Source organism: Penicillium vulpinum (genome assembly GCF_028829585.1).
Source record: "Penicillium vulpinum strain IBT 29486 chromosome Unknown utg000001l_segment0_segment0, whole genome shotgun sequence".
NCBI lineage: Eukaryota > Fungi > Ascomycota > Eurotiomycetes > Eurotiales > Aspergillaceae > Penicillium > Penicillium vulpinum.
This window is the reverse complement of record NW_026643241.1, coordinates 14438-36432: the sequence shown is the minus strand read 5'-3', so window position 1 is coordinate 36432 and position 21995 is coordinate 14438. Positions and strand designations below refer to the sequence as shown.

General features: G+C 46.3%; 8 protein-coding genes across 8 annotated transcripts; 4 read left to right on the top strand and 4 right to left on the bottom strand.

The window, feature by feature from the left end:
- Positions 1-56: 56 nt before the first annotated feature.
- Positions 57-2702, top strand: N7479_000015 (ferric reductase family protein; the record flags this gene model as incomplete). Its single annotated transcript, XM_057247713.1, has 6 exons — positions 57-482; positions 540-580; positions 633-974; positions 1029-1377; positions 1434-1555; positions 1607-2702. The coding sequence occupies 6 exons, from the start codon at positions 57-59 to the stop codon at positions 2700-2702; spliced, it is 2376 nt and encodes a 791-aa protein (XP_057112145.1).
- A 993-nt stretch (positions 2703-3695) lies between these two features.
- Positions 3696-4227, top strand: N7479_000014 (hydrophobin family protein; the record flags this gene model as incomplete). The annotated part of the gene is made up of 3 exons (XM_057247712.1): positions 3696-3975; positions 4032-4117; positions 4171-4227. The coding sequence occupies 3 exons, from the start codon at positions 3696-3698 to the stop codon at positions 4225-4227; spliced, it is 423 nt and encodes a 140-aa protein (XP_057112144.1).
- Positions 4228-4831: 604 nt separating this feature from the next.
- On the bottom strand, positions 4832-6997 carry rglB (polysaccharide lyase family 4 protein; the record flags this gene model as incomplete). Its single annotated transcript, XM_057247711.1, has 4 exons — positions 4832-6049; positions 6096-6110; positions 6169-6260; positions 6331-6997. The coding sequence occupies 4 exons, from the start codon at positions 6995-6997 to the stop codon at positions 4832-4834; spliced, it is 1992 nt and encodes a 663-aa protein (XP_057112143.1).
- A 1395-nt stretch (positions 6998-8392) lies between these two features.
- On the top strand, positions 8393-9992 carry N7479_000012 (uncharacterized protein; the record flags this gene model as incomplete). The annotated part of the gene is made up of 5 exons (XM_057247710.1): positions 8393-8485; positions 8585-8719; positions 8790-8885; positions 9255-9758; positions 9849-9992. 5 exons carry the CDS (start codon positions 8393-8395, stop codon positions 9990-9992), a joined length of 972 nt encoding a protein of 323 aa, XP_057112142.1.
- A 211-nt stretch (positions 9993-10203) lies between these two features.
- Positions 10204-11881, bottom strand: N7479_000011 (transcription factor domain-containing protein; the record flags this gene model as incomplete). The annotated part of the gene is made up of 4 exons (XM_057247709.1): positions 10204-10568; positions 10618-10856; positions 10920-11333; positions 11400-11881. 4 exons carry the CDS (start codon positions 11879-11881, stop codon positions 10204-10206), a joined length of 1500 nt encoding a protein of 499 aa, XP_057112141.1.
- A 1085-nt stretch (positions 11882-12966) lies between these two features.
- Positions 12967-15165, bottom strand: N7479_000010 (uncharacterized protein; the record flags this gene model as incomplete). The annotated part of the gene is made up of 4 exons (XM_057247708.1): positions 12967-13371; positions 13439-13727; positions 13782-14037; positions 14250-15165. 4 exons carry the CDS (start codon positions 15163-15165, stop codon positions 12967-12969), a joined length of 1866 nt encoding a protein of 621 aa, XP_057112140.1.
- A 314-nt stretch (positions 15166-15479) lies between these two features.
- On the bottom strand, positions 15480-17338 carry N7479_000009 (uncharacterized protein; the record flags this gene model as incomplete). The annotated part of the gene is made up of 3 exons (XM_057247707.1): positions 15480-16127; positions 16180-17020; positions 17070-17338. The coding sequence occupies 3 exons, from the start codon at positions 17336-17338 to the stop codon at positions 15480-15482; spliced, it is 1758 nt and encodes a 585-aa protein (XP_057112139.1).
- Positions 17339-17459: 121 nt separating this feature from the next.
- Positions 17460-18476, top strand: N7479_000008 (putative short-chain dehydrogenase/reductase; the record flags this gene model as incomplete). Its single annotated transcript, XM_057247706.1, has 1 exon — positions 17460-18476. The coding sequence occupies one exon, from the start codon at positions 17460-17462 to the stop codon at positions 18474-18476; it is 1017 nt and encodes a 338-aa protein (XP_057112138.1).
- Between the last annotated feature and the right edge of the window lie 3519 nt (positions 18477-21995).

The window sequence follows — 21995 nt, the reverse complement described above, 5'->3', positions numbered from 1 at the left end:
CCTGTTCAACCTTTTCTTCGCTCACCCCGGACCGGCCTACGATTTGGGGACTCATTATGTTGCTCCGTTGGCTGGTAATCGTACTCGTCCAGGGTGTCTGGGCTAACATCGAGGACGAGCGGTGTGTGACGGCTGTCTACTCGGCATATGACTATGTATCATTTGCTGGTCTTCCCACAAAAGGCAGAAACTTCTGGGAATCGAAATGCCGGAATCCTCTCAAAGTCGCATCGATATATGCCGCATCCGAGATATATTGCAATGAGCGGGAACGTGCGATAGGTCTGACTCAGCTGGCTAACCGGTGCCAAGAATCTGGGAACCTAGAGCTGTTGTCGAGAGAAGCCGTTGCTGAAAATTTGACAGAGGATGCAATAAGGAATATGAAAACGGTCGACTATCAAGAGTTGTCCCGAGGCGAACCAGCGGACGCCCCTGTCCTTATTTCTGCGTCTTACTTTGACCTAATGTTCAAGACAATTGTGAGACCCTTTGGACCATCTTGATTATAACAGACCTAATGCTTACCGGCGTTCTAGGAATCTTGGGAATTTGAAACTTGGTCACACCATGCATTTAGGTAAGCCTGTTCAAGGTGTGATAAGCAAAAAATTCGTATATTGACCAATCAGTTATGTTGGCTATGCATATTGGGGTGGCATACTTTCACTGGGGATGGCCTATCGCTTGGCTGATTGGTTATTCCACCGCCGACAACGACGTGCAGAGCGTGCATTAGAATGCAATGTGTATCCTGTCATAAAGTTGTTAGAAAGTATCCCGTTGCTGGGGACAGGTATTCACTGGATCCAGACCCATGTGATGATTCCAGGGCCTTTGACAGCAAAAAATGGTCGACACTTGCTAGGCTTCACATTCTCCACCAGAGTCGAGGCGCTTATAGTCGTGGGGTTTTGGATGATCAGCATTGTATTGAGTGTCGTCGGCTATCGCACGTTCCCCGGGAATATTTAGTATGTACCAAGCCCATGGGAGTGAGACGTGGAAAATGCTGACAGACAGTTAAGCTGGTCCGATGTCCTAAGTCAGATTCTACGCTATTCTGCAGACCGTACTGGGATCATGTCATTTGCAAATTTGCCTCTTTTATGGCTCTTTGCGGGACGAAATAATATTTTCCTATGGGCCACCGGGTGGAGCTTTGCATCGTTCAATATATTCCATCGTCACGTGGCCCGCGTGACTACTGTACAAGCAATAGTGCACTCTATCCTTTACGTTGTCATGTTTATTCAAAGTAAGTATTGGGTATTTGATTTCAAATGCAAGCCAGAATACGGAGTACTTACATTGCAAATCGTAGGGGGCAAAGCTTGGAGGGGTCTGTCTAAGACCTATGTTTTGTGGGGGATTTTGGTAGGCTGCCAATTTGGCTGATTGAGAAAAAAAAACAAAGGCTTATGTCATATTAGGGCACATTCGTGATGAGCCTACTATTGATTACCTCATTAGATCGGATTCGCATTGCGACATATGAGCTCTTCTTGATTGCTCATGTTGTGTTTTCGATCATGGCTCTTGTCGGATGCTTTTAGTAAGTAATCCACATTGATCAAATTCCCGCAAATCTTTCTAACGTTGACAGCCATACGATTGTATTTGAAGGGAACGAATACTGGAAGTATCTGTGGCCAACGGTAGCTTTATGGATCATTGATCGCTTCCTTCGAATTGTGCGGCTGTGTTACTGTAACTTTCACGTTAGCATTTCAAACGGAAGACTTGTGAAGGTTTCTGCGACCCGCATGGTTTACGACGAAATGGCCGACGTGGTGCGGCTGGAGATCACACCAGGGATGCTTTCTTTACAGCCTTCACCAGGACAGTACTACTATTTATACCAACCGTTTCGGCTTACTGGATGGGAGAGCCATCCTTTTACCATTGGAGCTTGGTCTTACGAAACAGAGGACTGGACCTCATTGGCAACGACATCCAAGGGAAGGCCAATCAAATTGCATGATGTTTCGCATGTGCCGCTTCTTGCAGGCAGTGCCCCCGAGCAGGATTATCAAGCCAACTCAGAGAGTGGCTCCTCAGCTCAAGAAACATTGTTGAAGTTGACATTTTGGGTCCGCCCGTATGACGGTTGGACCAAACAGTTACGCCAACAATGTCTAAGCTCACCAGGCAAGACAGGCGAAACAACCATTCTTCTTGAAGGCCCTTATGGAGAAACATTTCCACTGTGGAGATATGAATCAGTCTTGATCATCGTCGGGGGGACGGGAATAGCGTCGGCTGTGCCTTATATTCAAGATCACCTCCGCCGATCTGATGAAGCCTGGGACGAAAATCCCGAAAATGAGAAAACACGAGTCCAAGACATGGAGCTTATTTGGACCACAAAACAAGCGGCATTCATCCAAGATGTCTCTCGCCGCGAACTGAAACCCGCCCTCGAAAGATCGGACTTTCGGGCCTCTTTCTACGCTACCCGTGATTCCAGCGCATCCTCTGAAGATCCAACCGATTTTGGATTCGATATCCAGTCAGGTCGACCCCACCTTCAATCCCTGATCATGAGCCGGGCCTGTGATGCATGCTCAGCCAGTACTAGCCTTGCGATCCTTGTGTGTGGCCCACCTAGAATGGCGGATGAAGCACGCGCTGCGACACATCTTGCGATGCGACAAGGCTACCACTCTATTAAATTTGTAGAGGAGTCTTTTACATGGTAGGCAAGGGGCTATATGATAACTTTGTGATGGATGTACGACGCCATGCATATCCTGATACTTGATCTTTTATTTTGTTTGATAGACACAGAAAATATCTTGCCTGTAGTCGTATGTGGTGAGTTTGGACAGGGGGTTTATGGGTTTGGGTTTCCCAAAATGGCATTTTTTGGACTTGAGAACATCACTGAATTGTGATTCGACCTCCCAACCTGGGGATAGAGATGTGGTTCTTGATGGCTGACAGGGGTGCGTCATGCACGACGCAGGAGATTCCCCACATATGCAACCAACGATTTCAAATCGAGAACCAACGATGCTTCGACCTGTTAAATGCTTAAATATAGAAATATAGGAAATGAAACGCTAAGACAAACAATCTGCCCCAGAAAGGGAAGAAGATCGGTGTAATGGGAAGTGATAGATCAGATTCATCAACCGAGGAATCCACTACCTGCAGGGGCCAAGATATCACACGCAGATACAAAAGTAAAAAAATAATAAATGGCGTCCAAATGCCGAAGATCACAATCAGCAACCCCAACTTTTAGGTTCCATGCACCTACTCTGTATATGCATCTCTTCCCGCCGGCGTCTGGGGAAAATACAGGCAGAGAAAACACTTGAACACATTCATGCATATTCAAGCCTATAGTTGAGCATGGGCCGCCTGAAAGCCGATAATCCATGTTGGCCAAGCCCTATTCTGCTGGTCAAAGGCAATAATTCACGACCAAGTCACTCAAAGGCATCCACTCCCCTGCAGTGATAGGAGCTCAGATGCTGGAATACCCGAAGATCAATGAGGGGTTTCTTGCCCAAAGGTACAACATATGGAAGAGATCAGATTGAGAACCAGAAATGTTATAAAAGGCATGATCTTTCCTGATATTATATCTTTATCCATCAACACTCTCATCTTCAAAGTCTTCCCACGTCTCTCAACCTACCTACCTTCCTCAATCGCTTTCAGCATCCTCCCAAACTTCCATCAAAATGAAGTTCTTCGTTCCTGCCTTCCTTTTCGCTGCTACCGCCATGGCCATGCCTGGCTTGGGATCTCCCGCTGGTGTTGCTCCCGAGTCCGACAACAAGGTCCAGAACGCAGTGAACCAGTGTGGTAATGGTGCCAAGATGTCTTGCTGCAACAAGATCAACCACAATGAGGGTATCAGCCAGAACAACGTTGGTGTCCTCTCCAATGTCCTCGGTGCCATTGGCAGTGAGGGTCTCGGCATCGGCCAAGGCTGCACTCAGCTTGATATCCCTGTCTCGGGTAAGTGATATATATATGCACCAGTGAATTAAGTTAAAAGACTGACTCTGTTATAGTCATTGGCGCTGCTGGCCTGACCGACTTCCTTAAGAAGAACTGCCAGCAGAATATTGCCTGTTGCCAGAACTCCAACTCGCAGGCTGTATGTGCTCCCCCAAGAAGATGCAAAAGGGACAGACTCACTAATTTCAATAGAACGGAAACCTCGTCGGTGTTGCCGTCCCTTGTGTCAGCTTTGGCGGCCTGTTGTAAATTGTATTTCATTGAGTGCAGCCTTTCCCGCCATGGAAATATCAACGAGCACTGTCAACCTTGTCAATTGCGGCGGGCTCTGGGGAGAAAGGCTAGAAATGGATACCAGTACGCAGTACATATGTTTACATTTGCAACACCTATCAAGGGTCTCTGTTATCTTATATTGTTAGGCCAGTGTTCTCAGATTTGTGGGCTCGCTGTCTTCGAGAGCAGATCTTGCCATTCATTTGTCTTCCGTTTGTCGCCAGTCTCTGAGACTTTTGACCATTTGTATTTATTTCTATTGAGAATAGGATGCCCTTGCTTGGATATTTTTCGGGTAAAGCATCTTTATTCATACTTTCCTCCAAAGGAGCATGACCTAATTCCATCCCATTATCTCTGTGAGGTTGAAGGGAACCGTTCAAATATCATTACATCTGAGGTATTATATTGGCTACAGTCATCCCAGTTGACGGTATCGAGGCTGGTTTTATCTGCTAAATGACCGAAACGAGAGGGGAAATATGCCCTAGCTATTTTTAGGTCTAATATAGAAGAATGAATAAGAGTTTGATTTTGCTAGTTTCAAGAGCGCAACACACGCCATGAAAGAGTCATACTACTGCAGCTCTAGTCGGATAGCATCGTACTGCACATAGACAGTAGCCGGGAGAATGGCAGTCTCTGTATCCGTTGCGTTGAAAGGTAAATGCAATCGCAAGACATTATCTCCGACGTGTAACCAATCCGCAGGGAACTCCATTCTTGACCCAATCTGGTAGCAGCTTACAGCAGACCGCACAATGCAGCTGCTTGACTGATTGAACCCAACCATGAGAGTCAGGGGATCTGCCTGATTGTTGATATAGCTTTCTAAGGACAAATTGTTGTATGGCTCGATGGAGTTCCACACATCTGTGTTGCCTGCTGCGGTCTTTGCGGCCGCTAGTTGTAAAGTTAATGTGGCTGTCTTACGCTTGCGCAATTGCTTGGGGTTGAGTTTGAAATGGATGTTCCAGTCGTACGTTGTATCATACTCGACGTGGGAATCCTTTGCTGTTGGCCCGAAGACCGACCAATGGACAGTGTTAAGATCAGTAGCAGGGTTGCTAGTACCGATAGTGTAGTTGACACCATCAGGGAAATCAGTACGCCAGTCATAAGCGCCCCAATAGGTAAGATATTCGGGAGGATGGAGCGGGTGCGTTGAATCTCTCGTATTGCCCCGTCGAAACTCCCCTGACGACTTGTCGGGAATCCCAATTCGCCAGACCTCAGTTCCTGCCGACTCTTGGCTCCAGATATCGTGCAGTGCGGTCTGCCTTCCTGCATGAATGATGATGCCGTCACGCACAAAGTCACCAAATATGCCCTCTGCGTAGACGGTAAGTCGGTATTTCCCTTCTTTAACACGATCAATGTTGAAGCTTCCATGTTGATTGATATCAGTCCAGTACTGATAGGAGCTTGGAACAGCGCTATTATCTTGGAAATATTGACCATCAACAGTGAGAACCGCAATTGGGCGAACAGCACCCTTGGGAAGTTTCACAGTTCCCTTGATACTACCTCGCTGGCTCGAGGGAGCATATCCGATAACATGCTTTGCAATAGAATCATAGAACGCAGCGTTCCAGTGAGGATTTGCTAGTTCTTCTGCCTCAGATCTCAGTTCCTGGAGGGATGCTGAGCTTTTGCCGCCATTGAAAAGGTAAAATTGTGGACCAAACGTTCGATCAAATCCATTTGTGATGTTTGGCGTGCCCTCCCCATGATGATTTGACACGATATAGTTATAAACGATACCGTCCACTGTCAAGTCAGAATGGAGTGGACCCTAAGCAATGTTAGCTCTGCATTCCACCGAGCTCGACATCGCTTACACCGTAATATGTGTCCTGGAGTACTATGTTAGATGGAACTCAATCCTGGTTTAATTGAAGCAATATAACCAACCTTGGTATTCATCACCAGCCATGCTCCATACGTTGCCCCATTTGAGGTGCTGCCATCAGCATAGAGGCCATGGACACTATTATTTCTCCACTCTAAAAAACAGGGACATGATTTAGTCAACACACCAATCAGTAACTGAATAGGACAGGAGATTGACCATACGGTTTGAGAATGTATATTTAGTAAAGTAGTCAGAGAACTGGGTGTAGTATGGGTCGCTTGGCGTGTTGTTGAACGTCCAGGTTGCATCCTGGACAACGATTTGCTTTGAAATGGCGTCCTTGCTTGGTAGAGGTGCGGTCTGGATCTCACTAGACGTCAGATGCGTCCAGAGATCACTGTTTGGACGAAACAAGGTTCGTAACTCCTGCAGATTGCGAAGGTAGGGTGTGGTTGCATTATGATAGGCCAATCGGCTGAACATATGCAAACCAGTCTCACCATCGCGCAGAAACCAGTACTGTTGGAATTGCTGGCCAGTCGGGGTGTATGTGTCGCTCAGAATCATGCCTCCATACTTGGTTCCAGTTGAATCTGTGCCCTGGACTATTTCCATGCTCGGGGATGTGGCCCCAGCTGTGTAGAAGCCTGAAGGGATACAGTAACAGTCAAGATAGGGGCCTATTCCTGTGGATCCCGACTGGGCGCCTAATAAATCCTGGCCATCTAGAGCGAGATCAACGATCTGGCCCACACTCTTCCGAAGAACAGCTGTCAGTCGATCGTTGGCGAGTGTGATATGAGTCTGATTTTCTGCGACGTGTAGCGCCGTCGCAGTGGCAGCCACCGCCGCGAACGCTGCTAACAATGAAACCCGCATGTGGGGCATTGGCGAATTGGTTTTTGTTTTGAGAAAATCATCACGAATTGCTAGCTTGTCTTTATAGATATTTATAAATCCCAATACGTCGGGAAATCAATGCCCCGAATCAACCGACTGCACATGGAAGTAAAGAACAGACCTCTTTGACCTTGGGAAGATTTCATTTTCCTTTTGTCTTTGAACACGGATTTTGAGATCCGCCAATAGGGAATCTGACTTGAATCTGAAAGCCTCCAAGCTTAAGCTGGGGAAACACCACTCTACATTAACCCCACGGGGAGGATTATCTGGGGAAGTCTGGGGATGCGGGGTTTCGACGGAGAACGGAGAAATTGCTCGGTCATTGCTCGCCCGAGATTGTTGTTAAAGGGAGAGATTTTTATCGAAAGAATTTGGTCCCCAATACGGCAGAATTAGGGGCATGAGATAAATGGAGCGAATAATATAAATTGGAAACAAACGGGGAAAAGAAGAAGTCAAGAAGTCAAGAGAGCAAGAGGTCAAGAGATCAAGAGACATGTGCCTGAGATACTAGGCAACATAAGCATATTCAGCTTGCTTGACGAATAAACTTGGAATACGCAACAATAAACAAGAAAAAGTACCGGATGTCAAGCTAAAATAAATCATTTGCCGTTGCCTCACAGTACTGATTGAGCTCCCAAACTTCATCGGTGCCCTCTAATGGAGTCACTCTCGGGGTTGACATTCTTTGTTATGTAGCGGATAAGAAATCATGGAATAATCATAGAGAATATCTAGTACATAGTATACTTATATGCTATACTAATGCATTGAGATATTGCTTCTATATAGCTTGTTAGATCTCTCTTTGTTCCTTTTGGTCTATTTCTTTATCCCAATGGAGCATCTAGCAAGATTGATGACTATAAGTATATCATCATGAATATAGAGACAGTTCTCTCGCTCCGCCCTTATAATTCCATTATATACATACTAAACAGTCGATCAGATCGGGGTATTCGGGAGACTGGGGTTTCGGGTCACATCTCGAAGCCTCTTACCGGGTCAAGGTCCGATAATATACATCTAGTTGCTGAGCAGGTACTATGTATTGACAAAATCAGCGCCGAATTGAGTCGTTTCATAGTGCGATATCCACTTCACCGGTGATTCAATGAGACTCCCTCGATAATGCAAACAGTGATAAAATATCAATGCGTTGTCACTTCGTTGCCAAACATCTCTCATCCGCATCAAGTCGCCCTTCATCACGTCGTTTGTTGAATTCCTTGAGTTTCCTCTTCATCGGTTCTTGCCTTATTCAACTTATTCTCTCTCCACTTTCCCCGAATCTCAACTACACGGTGCCAAATCATTGCAAATACACTGGAAATCCAATATCCTATCCATTTGTGACCTTAACTGCTCTATCCAAAGATGGCAGATGCAGAAGATATTGCCCCTGGTACAGCTAGAGCAAATCAAATTTTGAAAAGTCCCACCTCGGAGATCTCAGCTCACTTGGAGAATGTGAGATCAACTCCCCTAGATTGCAAGGTCTCAGATATCGAAATCTGGGAGAATGAATCACCACAGAATCCACACAACTGACCCTGCTGAAATAAAAAGGCGCAGATTCTGTTGGTCGCATTTCATTCAATGATGGGGACCTTCATGGCAGCCGGCATCATCCCCGCTTACAACGCCTTCGCGGAGCAGTACAATGTCACAGTACCAGATGCCATTTATTTGACCTCATCCCAGGTATGTGTGCTGTCCATTAACCTCTCGATCTTGCTGTGACGTACTTGCTCATCGACGCACAATCATCTAGATTCTCATTTTCGGCATATCTCCCCTGATATGGAACCCCGTCATCGCTGTCTACGGTCGATACCACGTCGCGCTCCTTTCGGTCCTGGGAAGCATGGTTTGCAACATTGGCGGCGCGAGGTGTACTTCCTATGGCGGACAAATGGCTACCAGAGTCCTCACAGCCTTTCTAATATCACCCCCCATTGGCAATGGGAGCGGTTTAGGAACAGAGCTGTCTGAACCCGAGCATCGAGGGAAAAAGATAGGCTGGTAGACCTTGATGATCACTATTGGTACTCCAGCAGGCCCATTCTTTATGTGATTCGTGGTCAAACATATCGGTGTGGACTGGATCTTCTGGATCTTTGCTGTTCTCAACTTTTCCCAGTTTTTGCTTTATCTTGCAATTGGGGATGAGACAATCTAGAATCCCAAAAACGAACGCAAAACAACTAGATACTGGGGTAAGCTAATCCTACGGAAGATCAGCTCTCATTCTCTCAAAGCTCTGGACTTCGTTGCACCATTTTCTCTGGCGAAACATCCACGCATCTTGATAATAGCATGTGCACATGCTATTACCTTCTGCTATGGGAATATTGCAGTGATTGTTGAGATGCCTCTCGCGTTTGGCGAGAAGTTTCACTTCGACGCTCAACAGATTGGACTGCAATTCATCGCTATTATCATCGGCTGTGTGTTAGGTGAACAAGTTGGTGGACCTATGAGTGATTGGTTCTTAAAACGCATTCGCGAATCTAGGGGCAAGTCGTGTCTCGCCAATCGTCTGTGGTTGTCCTACATTGCATTTGCCACAATCTTCGCCGGTATTTTGACCTGGGGTTTCCAGCTACAACGTGTAACCACATGGAGCGTCACACCCTGTCTTGGTGCTGCCATTGCAAGCTTCGGTAATCAGATGCAAACGAGAAATTCTCATAACATCTGCCGTGGAAAGCAGACAAGAACAGGCCAGTCAGGTTCGTATGTTTGTCAACATATGGCGACAGATATATGGATTTGTAAGATTATTCCTAGATTAATGTTCCGTGTTTAATCACTGACATACTACCTATAGGCTGGAGCCTTTTACTTCCCGAATATGTTCTCTGCCTTGAGCTTTGGTGGAGCCGCCGGTGTCATGGTTGCGATTATTGGTGGATGTGCCTTGGTTCCAGTCATTGCAGTCCAATTTGTTTCGACTCGTGCGGAGAAGCGCTAGTCGCAGTTGCTCCTGTGTTCCAATCTATTGCCTTTAAGCAATGTCCTCTATCATAACTGACTGCCTTGTGTTTGGACTGTAGAAGTACGAAGAAGTAGTCATCAGAAGAGAAATTGTCCTGAATAGGCGGGGGATTGAGTGTATTCCCGAATCTTGTCTCAATCTATGGATTGATTTGCTGTGAACTTTGTAAGCCAAACGCTTTAGATATCTAGAAAAGGTTGCTCGGAACACTGTTCAACCATGACATATCTTGAAAATCAGGAAACTCGAAGCTATTCAATATAGCCACATTTATTCCTTCGCCGAAGGCCATATCATTTCCTGCACTTGCGCTGGCCCCTATCTCACGACTCGGTTCATAGCTGATCGGCAGCAGACCTTCAGAGGCAACCTGTTCATAAAGGATTTCAAGGGCTGCCACACAGCGACGAGCGGATGTGCTATAACTTTGGTATTTTCGAAGAACCTCTAGTGCATAGTCCCAAGACTGCACAATCGAAATTTCTTTGACCTCGGCAAGAATTGCAGAGCATAAACGACCAGCGATTAAGACCGTTGCAGAGGTGTAAACATCTGAATAAGTAAGAATCAAGAAGTAGAAACTGTGGGAGTCTATACGAACAAAGGATATTATACCACCAAGCTGGCAAGGGACCACCAGTCCCATCAGCAGGAACATTGTTGTAGATTAATTCGATAGACTCTTGGGCAGCTTTGACACATATGACAGAGCACTGCAGCGCAACCCGGTAGGGGAAAGAGTCGTTCGTCGAGACCAATGGGTCTGATGTTGTATTATCTCGAATAGCGCAGTATTTAGACAGAGTTGGCCGAAACAAAAGCATCCGCACGTGTAGAAATCTACAAAACAATATGAATTAGTTATTGCAAGATCTCTGAGACGCATTAGTATAAATCGCTAACCTCGCACGCAGGACAATGCTTTGCCGGCAGAATATAGGATTTGTGGATACCGCCGATGAATCCCCGCGTAGGTGTAGAGGAAGGCTTCGCGTCCATCGAGTGAGAGAGCGGTCGAGCTCGAATATTGTTCGCTCTCCCTCGCTTGCAGCATTATCGAAACAAAAGTCATGAATATCTTCCGCATTCTCATCAGATATTGGTTTGTAAAAGCTAATGAGCACGTCATTCATGATCTCATATAGTTCTAATGACTTAGCGTAGAATGCCATCATTGAAGGCTGACCGGGAGGCTGGGAAACCTCATTGCTTGATCCAGATGAGATATATTCATCATCAACTGCAGCTGGCAGGGGAACCTCCCCACCAGAGCCCTTTGAGATCATTGCAGGTCGACCGAATGTCATAGATATGACGCTTTGAGAGTACTGAAATTAGAACCTTGCTAGAAATTAGCCGGTCAGGGCGTAGTGTTGAACATACCGATCCATTAAGATACAACCGTGCCATATTTTGCGCGCCAGCTGTTGCTCTTGAAAACTCCGAAGGCGGGCAATGTGTTGGGGAAGATGGAGTCCCAAACTTTGGGCATTACGGATCGCGAGTCCGGTGACAATCCAACAGTGATGTGCAGAATCTGTACTTTGCAGATATTGAGCCATGAGAAGTAAGCATTGAATCAAAGCTGCTGATCCAGTATCCCAAAGATTGAATTGAAACAAGTCTTTCGCCCGGGAGAAAAAGGCATCTGCTGATGCTTCTCGCGCTTCGGGTGGGACAAAATCAGCTAACTGACTTGACAAGGCAAAGATGACATTCAGCGTGCACATCAGCATGTTTTCATCGCACTTCAGGCTATCACCATTCCATATTTTCCTATACTCGGTTTTCATCTCAGCCGGCACAAGAAAGGGATATAATGGGAAGACGCATTCCCAGTAAACCTCCATGAGGCTATCTGCCATTTTCCGCGGGGGGAGAACGTAGTTCGCCACTGAAGACTTGTGCTTTTCGCTCCGCGTTGGCATCAAACTCGAAGGAACAGCTAAATGAGGAGCTGAAGATCTTCGGTGAGGTGATGCGACTCTCCTGTCAACCGCGGTTCTAATTTGACGCATGAACCCGGCTGCGCTAGAACTTCCAAAGAAACCTTGACTTGGACGTTCTTCTTCGACAGCACCCATCATCGCATTTACCCCGTATTTTTGACCCGTGGGGGTGGATATGTCACCGTGACTATGGGTGCTTCGTGTATAATTTCCATGTGTTTCAGGCTCGACCTCACCATGCGTCGGTGATGACAGATTTGCTTGCTGTAAATGGATTCGTTAGATGATGGAGCCGAAATGTTGTGACACACAAACCAAGGTGAATTCTGATCCATAAACCTTTTCTGAGAGCTGTGGGCTTTCAAGTTGCTGTATTCGAGCTTCTAACATGGATATATAACTACATACCGAAACAGAGATCAGCAAACGGAGGCTGATTTAATTATAGAATTCATAACGCTTACATTTGCCTTTCTCGTTTTTTCTCTAACTCCCCTGTATATGAACATTGGAACCCCTGACCAGTTCTCTTACTGCATGGCCCACACACTTCATTGAGTCAGGACGGGTCGCATTCCGTATGCACACACATTGCAGGAACATACCCGGTTGTATCCCATCACAGCGAACTTTTCGTGCTCGACAATCATCACAGGCAACAGCAATCTTCCGACGTTTTGTTCTAGGGTGGGACTGGGATTTTGGTTGGTCCATCTTGGTTGGTCGATCATCGCAATAGGAAGTTTGGAACATAAGAAAGCTCGGGATGACTACGAGACTAGGTACAGGAAACCAGAGTGACCTGAAGCGCAGGACGAAGCACAGGGGATGAGCATTTATTAGGTAAGCCTTGAACCAGCTGGCTGGCCGGGCGGGCAGGTAGGCCAGGGCAGCTTATCTCCGATATATCCGATGTACTATATTTCATGAACACCAATAAATTTGAAATACCAATGCAGTTGGTATCGCTGATGATGTTTTATTGCACAAACTTGAAATATTCAAGTAAAATTCACCCATCCTAGCCAAGAGTCGGACATGTGTTGCATATTGCCATCAAGCCAACCAAGAAATAAGTCATGATCGTCGAAATTCACCCCGTCAAGCAAGCTCGCATCACTAATCAATTTCTCACTTGTTCTAGTATCTTCTACAATCGAGGATAGACCTTCAACGGACAGTACTTGGTCCAAGACATGACGGATCGCCCTCTGACCCTGCTGTGCGACACGGTAGTTACCGTCATGGGGCTTAATGATGGTATCCAGATAGGCCGCGAAAAGGGTTAAATTCTGAATGATCTCTGAGCGAGGAAACCCCGGAAAAGAGCTTATCACCGTCGATCGGGATTGACGCAGTAATTCCGCACAGAGAAGACCGGCCGAAGGGAGACCCGGTAAGCACACCTAGAGGTTATTTTTCGAATTTCAGCATTCCGGCTTTTTGGCACAGCCAAAGATATGCTAAACTCACATTAAATGCAATATCTTTGATAGGCTGCCTAGAGCGAATTTTCTCGGAAATCATAGTGACCAATGCTTTGAGTATCTCTCGAGCGATGCCAATAATTGCCTCGGGCTGTGTCTGGGTACGTCTAGCGAGGGTTTGGTACAGCAGGAAATCGTTGTCGAGAAACTCTATATGAATCCCGAAGAGGAGATCATATTCTACCCTCGAAAAGACAAGGCCGTCAATATCGGGTTTCCAATGAAGGAATTCTGGCAGTCCCTGTCGTAATTCTCGGGATTCGCGTGAAAGCTGCCTGAGAACGTTAGCTAGGCCTTAGATTTCGCAACAGATTGGACTATCGGCATACTCGACCCTTAGGCTAAGATTATCGAGTTGGCAACTTAATGAAAGTTCCAAGACCTTCTCACGGAGAACGCTTGTGATCAAGGCAATTCGTGGCCACGTGCCCTTCATCAAACTGGATTCCAGATTCCATCCGCTCTTCTCATCCAATCGAGCGATTGCCGCATCACGAACAACTGAATCGGCAAATATTTCCTCAACGCTCAAGTCAAGTGGCATCTGGATATCACAGTACCGCCAACTGATAAGGGGCGGGCGACCTAGGAAAGTGGCGAGCACTTTGTCCATTGAATACGCCGCAACCATAGTTCTTTTTCGCATTTCAGAAAGAAAAAAAGGAACCTTTGTGCTAGAATCTTGATGAAGCCCGAGGGCAAATACCGTTGTCGATAAGTCTCCCAACTTTCTCCATGGTCTAAAATCTGAGAACTTCATTAAGTAATGATAGCAGCCAAAGAAGGAGATAACATACCACTCTCTCCATAGACTATTGCCAAAAGACTGACCTGATGCAATAGCAGCCAGCCTACAATATCATTCACAATTCCACTGCTATCGCAAAACTGAAGGCAAATATCTCCTACAGCGGTTGCGGTTATAGCCAGACTCTTTGGATCCATCGTATTCTGACGCATAAAGATTGGGTCGCTGTGAGGGACCCAGTCAGTAGCTAGGCCTGTCAAAGTAAAGATCATCCCAATCAATTCCCATCTTCCAGCAGCTGCAGACTGGAAGTCTTCCCAGGTCATTGAAGGGTGCACCTCAAGTCCCCGGCTATGCGTTTCAAATAGTTTCTTAGACAAGAATAAAGCCCGTTCGTTTGTGTCCATACCCTCATTTTCTAGGGAGTTCCACATCTTCTCAACGACAGTAAAAATCATGTTGGTGACTGGCCAGCCAAGACTCCATCCCTTCCATATCTTGAATCGAGCGGTGACCACATCTCTATAAAATGAGAGGTTCTCTAGAAGCGCCAAGACCCGAGCACCGAGATTGATCCGCTTTTGGTCAACGGGAAAGTTATCGTGGCTTGTGAGGTATGGAACTCCGACAAGGAGACCATTTCTGGTATCTGTAAACGCATCGGAGTAACTAGTTTGCCCGAGAAATCCCGGAGCGGAGACAGATGCTTGTTTCCGAGTCCAGACGTCGTTCTCATTCTGCAGTCGGCTAGCATTACTAGCAGAATCTGATTCGCACACAACGCGGCGTTTCTTTTCGGGTCGTATTCCAGTGAGGGGCTTTGTCAACGGTGCCGGGTGATATGTACAATGAAGACCGCGGCGCTCACAGCGTTCACAAATAGGGCTGGTATGATCGCATCGCAACTTTGACATACGGCATGGCTCACAGGAGGCTAATTGACCATTACGGCGGGGGGTTGCCATCGTATGGGCATCTGATATGATCTGGTGATATTAGTTAAAAGGGAACTTACGATATAGGTAGTTGTCGGGGCTCGCTCCTCGGAGCTCGGAGTTGGATGACTAAAAGTCGGGGGCTGCCCAGAGGGCTATCGGTGGAGTCCGGGGTATAGAGTATGTACATACATACGTACATACTACGCTACGAATGCGTAGAATGGATGCTTTGTGTATAAAGCCATAGGACTACAGATAAGGATCATTTTATTTGAATTCTGCTCACAATGGGATAGGAAGATGTGAACATGATGGAATAAAATATATAGACCACACCAAATTCACGCCTCTAGATTGACAGCCTCCTGGGCCTCTAATAACTGTAGATAAACACCCGCAACATTCCATCGTACATTAATACTCATGAACCCCTCACGCAGGCTCCTAACAATCTCAAGACTATGCGGTGCTTTACTACTGGTCAGCATATGGGCCCCACAGATGCGATAGGCAAAATAAAGACCCCACGGGGACATATCCTCTGGATTCCGACCTAAGAAGCATTGCCGCTCCATCAGATTCGCACTAATACGCTCTGTAATTTGTTGAAGGATAGCCTTGGCTCGTTTTGCACGATGGGTGTCAAGTTTTTGGACTGCATTGGATGATAGCCAGGGCGTGTGTAGGGCGACTAGAGCACTAAGCTTGGTGTCAAGGTCTGTATTAGTGAATGGTGATGATCGTAGTACTAACCTGTACACAAACGTGATTTGATCATAGTCTGGGCGGTCAATATTCAATGTAGCGGTTAGCATTGACTGAAGGGTACGATCGAGCTGTATCCAAACATCATCTTCGCCGGTCAAGTCGGTTGAGAGGTGGTGGAGAACCTGTCCCAATAGCCTGGCAGCTTGACAAAGCAGAGCAAATTTACTCATGTGTCCCGTCATTGGGGACGAGAGCCTCGAAAGGCTATCGGGGTTGACAGTCTTGTTTAAAGATTAGCAGCAAAGAAAAAAAAATGGGCACGAATTGACATACCCCCTGGTCCCATGCAGCATCATCGGCCGGTAAAAGATCATCCAATTTTGGTTCCGCAGTTGCAAAGGGCCGTCCTGGAGAGCCGATGCTCACAAAACTTTTTGGCATTAGGATCCAAATACGGCACTCATGGTGGACTGCGACGAACCGGTCTAAAATGACGATAGCCCACCAGACTCTTCGTCGCTCCTCAACTTCCACCAAAGTGAGCACTCTTCTAATGGGCACCGTACGACTGACATTAATGCCCAAGGCATGGGCATACCTCGCACAAGTCCCGATCGACAAAAATGCAGCCGGGTAGATCCCGTGTCCTAGCTCATAAAGAGCAACAAGAACTCCAGCTTGTAGTGTTAAGATAGAGAAAGATCCTTCGACGTTTAAATAAAAATGTTTAGTTGAGTTGTACAAGACTGTCCGGGGACTGCGAGAACCAGCCGGTGGGAAAGTAGTGATGAGCCTCAGCGCCAATAAAAGAAGAACGACATCAGGCCTCGAGTGGAATGAGGGCCGCAGGTACAAGTCGTAAAACCGCTTCTTTGAGATGAAGGGCATCCATAGATGAATATGGTTGAAAAACCGCGTTGCCGTGAGCTGGATTTCATTCAAATTGCCTAATAGTTGTAAAATATACCGCGGGACAGTCCCTATCGCAGGTGACGCCTCCACTAAGCCGTGCTGTAGAAGAGCCGGGTCGAGAAACAAGATGGTTGGAAAGTCAATAGTCTGAACATCTGCCTGCTCGTCAAGGAGAAAGGGGTACCATTCTCGCTCCGGGCTTGAAGTGGCGGCTGAGTAACCGAGCGTTTCTGGTCTCAAATATTCGCAATTTCGATTGCGCCTACATTTTGTGTTAGCTCTGCTGCTGTATTGTACTCTTTCGTGCTTACTTAGCGCAGAGGGAGCATGTGGGGAGTGCCTTGTCGCACTTCCTCTTGCGCGACCTGCAGGATTGGCAGGACTGCAAGGCTAGGTTGAGGCTAGATTCACAATTGGGAGTCTGCATGGTGATGGTGGAAGGTGGGTAAAGCTCGGTTTCTGGCGGACTTCGGCGGCCGAAATAACGGGAGACAAATGGGGAAAGATCACCGCATGCACCGCGCGGGATGTGGATGATAATTTGCGGTCGCAAACGACGATAAACAGGGACATCTGTCATAGACGGAGAAATAGGAGACCGAACGATACAAAGAAGAGGCACATATAAATAGCCATCATTTTCGATTCATTGAACACATAATACCTTGATATTTATCCGAAAGTCTTCTCTGCTTCTCAACATGGGCTTATCAGGCCCCTACGTTGCCGCGCATCTCGACCCTCATGGTGCCGGAGATGCACGACCAACCGCCCTTCAAATCATACAAGATGAGGGAGTGGAGGGCAAGCTGGTTGGCAAGGTCATTGTTATCACTGGAGCCACATCGGGTATTGGTGTCGAGACAGCTCGTGCCTTATCGGCCACCGGGGCCACTCTGCTCCTAACAGCCCGCAACCGATCCGAGGCTGAAAAGAACCTTGCCGGGATTCTGGAACCCGGCAGAGTCTCGCTGATCGACTTGGATCTGCAATCATTTGCGAGCATTCGTGCCGGGGCCAAAGAAATCCTTGCTATGTGCAAGGGCCAGGTCAATATTCTTATCAACGGCGCGGGTGTCATGGGCCTCCAAAACCATACGGTCACTGAAGATGGTATTGAGGCACAATTTGCTGGCAACTATCTAGGATTCTTCCTCCTCTTTCAACTTCTGAAGGAAGCTTTGTTAGCCAGTGTGACCCCAGCGCTTAATTCGCGCGTTGTGGTCGTGGCTTCATCTGCACATCGAGCTGCCACCCTCCCAAATCGCGACAATTACAACTTCGAAAATGGCGGATATGACCATAAAATTGCCTACAACAATGCTAAGCTAGCAGCGGTATATTTGGCCAATACCATCGAGCGGTTATATGGCGCCCAGGGATTACATGCTACCAGTCTCCACCCCGGGGCGATCAACACTGATATATCCCGCAACATGCCTCCCGAAGTTTTAGAGGCTATGATGACCAACCCTTACATTCTGAAGATCTTGAAATCTTCCCAACAGGGGGCAGCTACGACTGTGTGGGCGGCTGTGGGCAAGGAATGGGAGGCAAAGGGTGGCAAATATCTTGAGGACTGCAAGGAAGCGGACCGTGGCGAGGATGATAGCCAAGTTTTTGGTGCGGGATGGGTGAAACAAACATATAACCCCGAGGAAGAGGATCGTCTCTGGAAGGATTCTGTTGAGATAGTCGGAATGGAGAGTGGAGCTTAAATCGTTTCTCACGCGTGGACAGATGCTATTTTTAAATTACTCAAGAGAGCTAGTATGGCAATGTGATCTTGGTGTAAGTTGGACCTAGCGTTCAGAATTGAAATGTGTTCTTTCTTCGAAACAAACAATACTGCAATTTTGGTGTTGAATATGTGGCATGACTCTCGGCGTAGATATCGACCACATGTACGACAGCCGATTTGACCATCTTCGACAATGCCGTCAGCTTCAACTACGTTCCACACCAGCTGGTAAGACACTGGTATTAGAAGCTGCAATCACCACACTGCCCAATCAATAGGTTAACCTACCGATCCTGACCCCACCGGATCCTGTGAATAGGACCTTATCATTGGTGAGTGTAGTAAGCGCTCTATCGCAATTGCGGAGGTATCTGATTCCAATAATGATCTATAGAGCTTTAGTAATGGCCTCGGAACAGGCTTATGTCTCCTAAAAGCGCGTGAGATGGGTTGGATGGATCATTAGATATACTGGCTATACAATCGAGGCGATTTCGGTTCGGTAAGGGCGTAACTAGATCCTAGAACTTAGGACAAAGAGCATTCGACCGACTCCTACACCAAAAATGTGTGATCTTTATATTGGTAATGGCGCAGAAGTTGTGGAAAATTGCGGTGAGAAAGGTCGTTAACGATTTTCACTAGAGACCGTATCGACGCTGGTTCCGCTTTGAGCGGTTGAATATAGACTAACTCTATTTTGTCCTCCCTATTCTGGGCTAGGAGAATCCCCTGCCGCGGAAAATTATACACCTTTGATATATACCGCCTAAGGGTCCTCGTTTGATAGATAAAGAGTGGAAGTTTGCACTTCTGAACTTCGCTTTCGCTTCCGAAATGGTTTCAAAGGTAGCAAAGGGTTTGTTATTGGCTTGGGCTTATAGAGATAGATCGGGGTAGCCACTTCTGTGGTCCAATCTATAGGCGATACGGTGGAAACACCGTTATTCCCTGCGGTGTTGACTATCGTGAAAGAATACCGTTTCCGGCCGAGTGGCCTTCGATTGATTGGTATCTATTGTGGAAATATCGGTGAAGGAATTTGAGTGTATTGGGGGGTTTTTATAGCGGAAGCTAATATAGTAGGTATTTATCTACTCCTACACCCGGTGTACCCTTCTGTATATTCTGAGAGTTAAGGTAGTATCACTGGAAAGGCGAGGGGCAAGCTGCCACTCAACTACAGCTTAGCTGATGCTAATAGTCTTGGAAAATATTATTTGATAATTTCTATAAGTACGCTTTTCTCGGCATGTTTGTATTTCTTACGGCCTGAGTAGGTTAGCAGAGGTAACGCACGGCGTTTATTCCCTGCTCGATGGTTGAAGTTACTAAGCAGTGGAAGAGTTGCAAAAGAGGTTAGCCCTTCTTTCAAGGTCCACTTCTTTCTTCGAAAATAAATCCTTGTAAGTGTTGGAAAATGGTGGCTATTATTTAAAATTCCCGTGGAGCTTGGTGATTCTTGTGGTCAATCGCGGTTGCGGTGCTGGAGGATAGACAGTGTATAAAAAGTGGCCAATTTGGCTAATTTGGCGCTGTCAAAGCACGGCTATGTTTGTTTGGGTGACACGGTTAAATGTAGTCAATAGACGTATAGAATTGGCAGATAGGTATTTACGTGGTGTGGATTTTTACGCTTTGCTTACTGCGATGTTTATTCTCGACCGCTATGATGAGATTCAGACAATTCGACGATCGCTTTTTTGTGTATGGAATCTGCGACCGAAAGATACGCAAAGAGAGAAATAGGAAACTCTCACATTCACAGTTTTCCAAAGATCGTGTTTTCCAAGGATCGTATTTCCCATTATCGGGATACCCAGCAAAGTATGGAACAGATGTAATATGGCTGTTATATTCAAATGTAAATTATTCTTAAACAAACATGCTAGAACAAGGTTAACAAAGTAGTACAGTTTGCGACCGTGTAATATGAAGTTGAACCAATACACTACGTTCAAAGAGAAACACCGCCAAATTTTCGTTATGGTTGCTTGCTGGTTCCCAACCCTGCTAATTCATACCCAAATCTGAGTTCCTCACTTAAATTGTGTGTCCTCATCTGCGGCTGTTTATCCGCTTCTTTTATCTCAGAGTCTGAATGTGCGAAGACGAAATGGCGCCCTAGTATATTCTTTCCCCTCTTCTGCTCTCTCTTGTGGTTCGTCTGGTGCTGGAGAGAAGGGTCGTACTGGCTTTGACTGAAATCCTTCTGCTCATTGCTTCTATATAGCTATTTCTGTCTCTCATCGTCAGGAGAGAAGCATTCAGAAGAGACACGTTCAACCGATCATAGAAACACGGCAATCAGAGCCGGATCAGTCAGATGAATACGAGGATGCTTCTTTCCGGTCCAGTATTCTCTCAAGGATGGCGGCTAGGCGCAAGAATAAGGTGTCTGGAGTGAAATATAGCCATCGATTTTCATGAAAGCAATGTTTGATATCACTAGTATAATAGATCCACTAGTATAATAGATCATGAATGACCGAACGTTGAGAAAATGGACCACCTAAACGCCTGTAAAACGGAAAGACTCAACGACTATGGTGTGGCGAGATATTCCACTTGTTCGAATGCATTGTTTGGGTTTTATACAGATTATGTTTGAATATCACAAACAGCTATTGATATCGGTTATATGCTCAAGGTTAAGCATCATATATAACTGTTGTCGAATATGTCTCTGGATTGCCTTTACTTATTCTTGTTTAATAAAGATTAGATTTCTCTTCCTACAAAAGGGTTACTGCCTCTCCAATCACAATTCCATCCGAAGGCCTACTCTTAAAGACCTCTTGAAAATCCTTCTTCGGCCACAATATAAAAACGCTACTTTCCGATCAGTCCAAAATTTCTTTCATTCGGGCCTTAGGTGATACACGACTTCGTCCGCAGTGTATCTGGGTCAGTGAATCTGGGTAAGTCTGCCCCAATGATATTGCGATGGCTAGTCGCAACCTTGCTAGCAGTGAGCTATTAGCCTTGAGAAGTCATGTATCTAGACCCACTCGGAGGACTATGTCCAGAATTGTGCGATTTCTATTGTGTGAGGTTTGCAGGGTTTATGAAAGCCGATGTCAAGAAATCGTTCGACGGCTCGGTGAACAGTCGCAATTAGACTTCTGCACCGGCCCACAAAGCCCAAAGCCCAACCCGACCCAACCCGTAAATGGGCCGGGTTTTGGGCCCGGTCCTTAGGCCTATCGATAGGCTATAGGCCCGGGGTGAAAGCCCACTAGGCTTTAATAGGGAGGGGCCCCTAGGCCCCGAACAATACAAATATACTAAGTTAGACCCCCTAAAAGGGTTTTTATAATTACCCTTCGTTTTACCCCCGTTTCTAACCCTTATTCTAAAGGTAATATTTTATTGGTTTAAATTATTTAGAATCAATTACTAGTTATCTCTCTATATCACGGTTAAAAATGCGAGAAAGCGCGTTATCTAGACAATTTATAAATTACAGAAGTTCACGTAGAAAGTAGTAGGATTC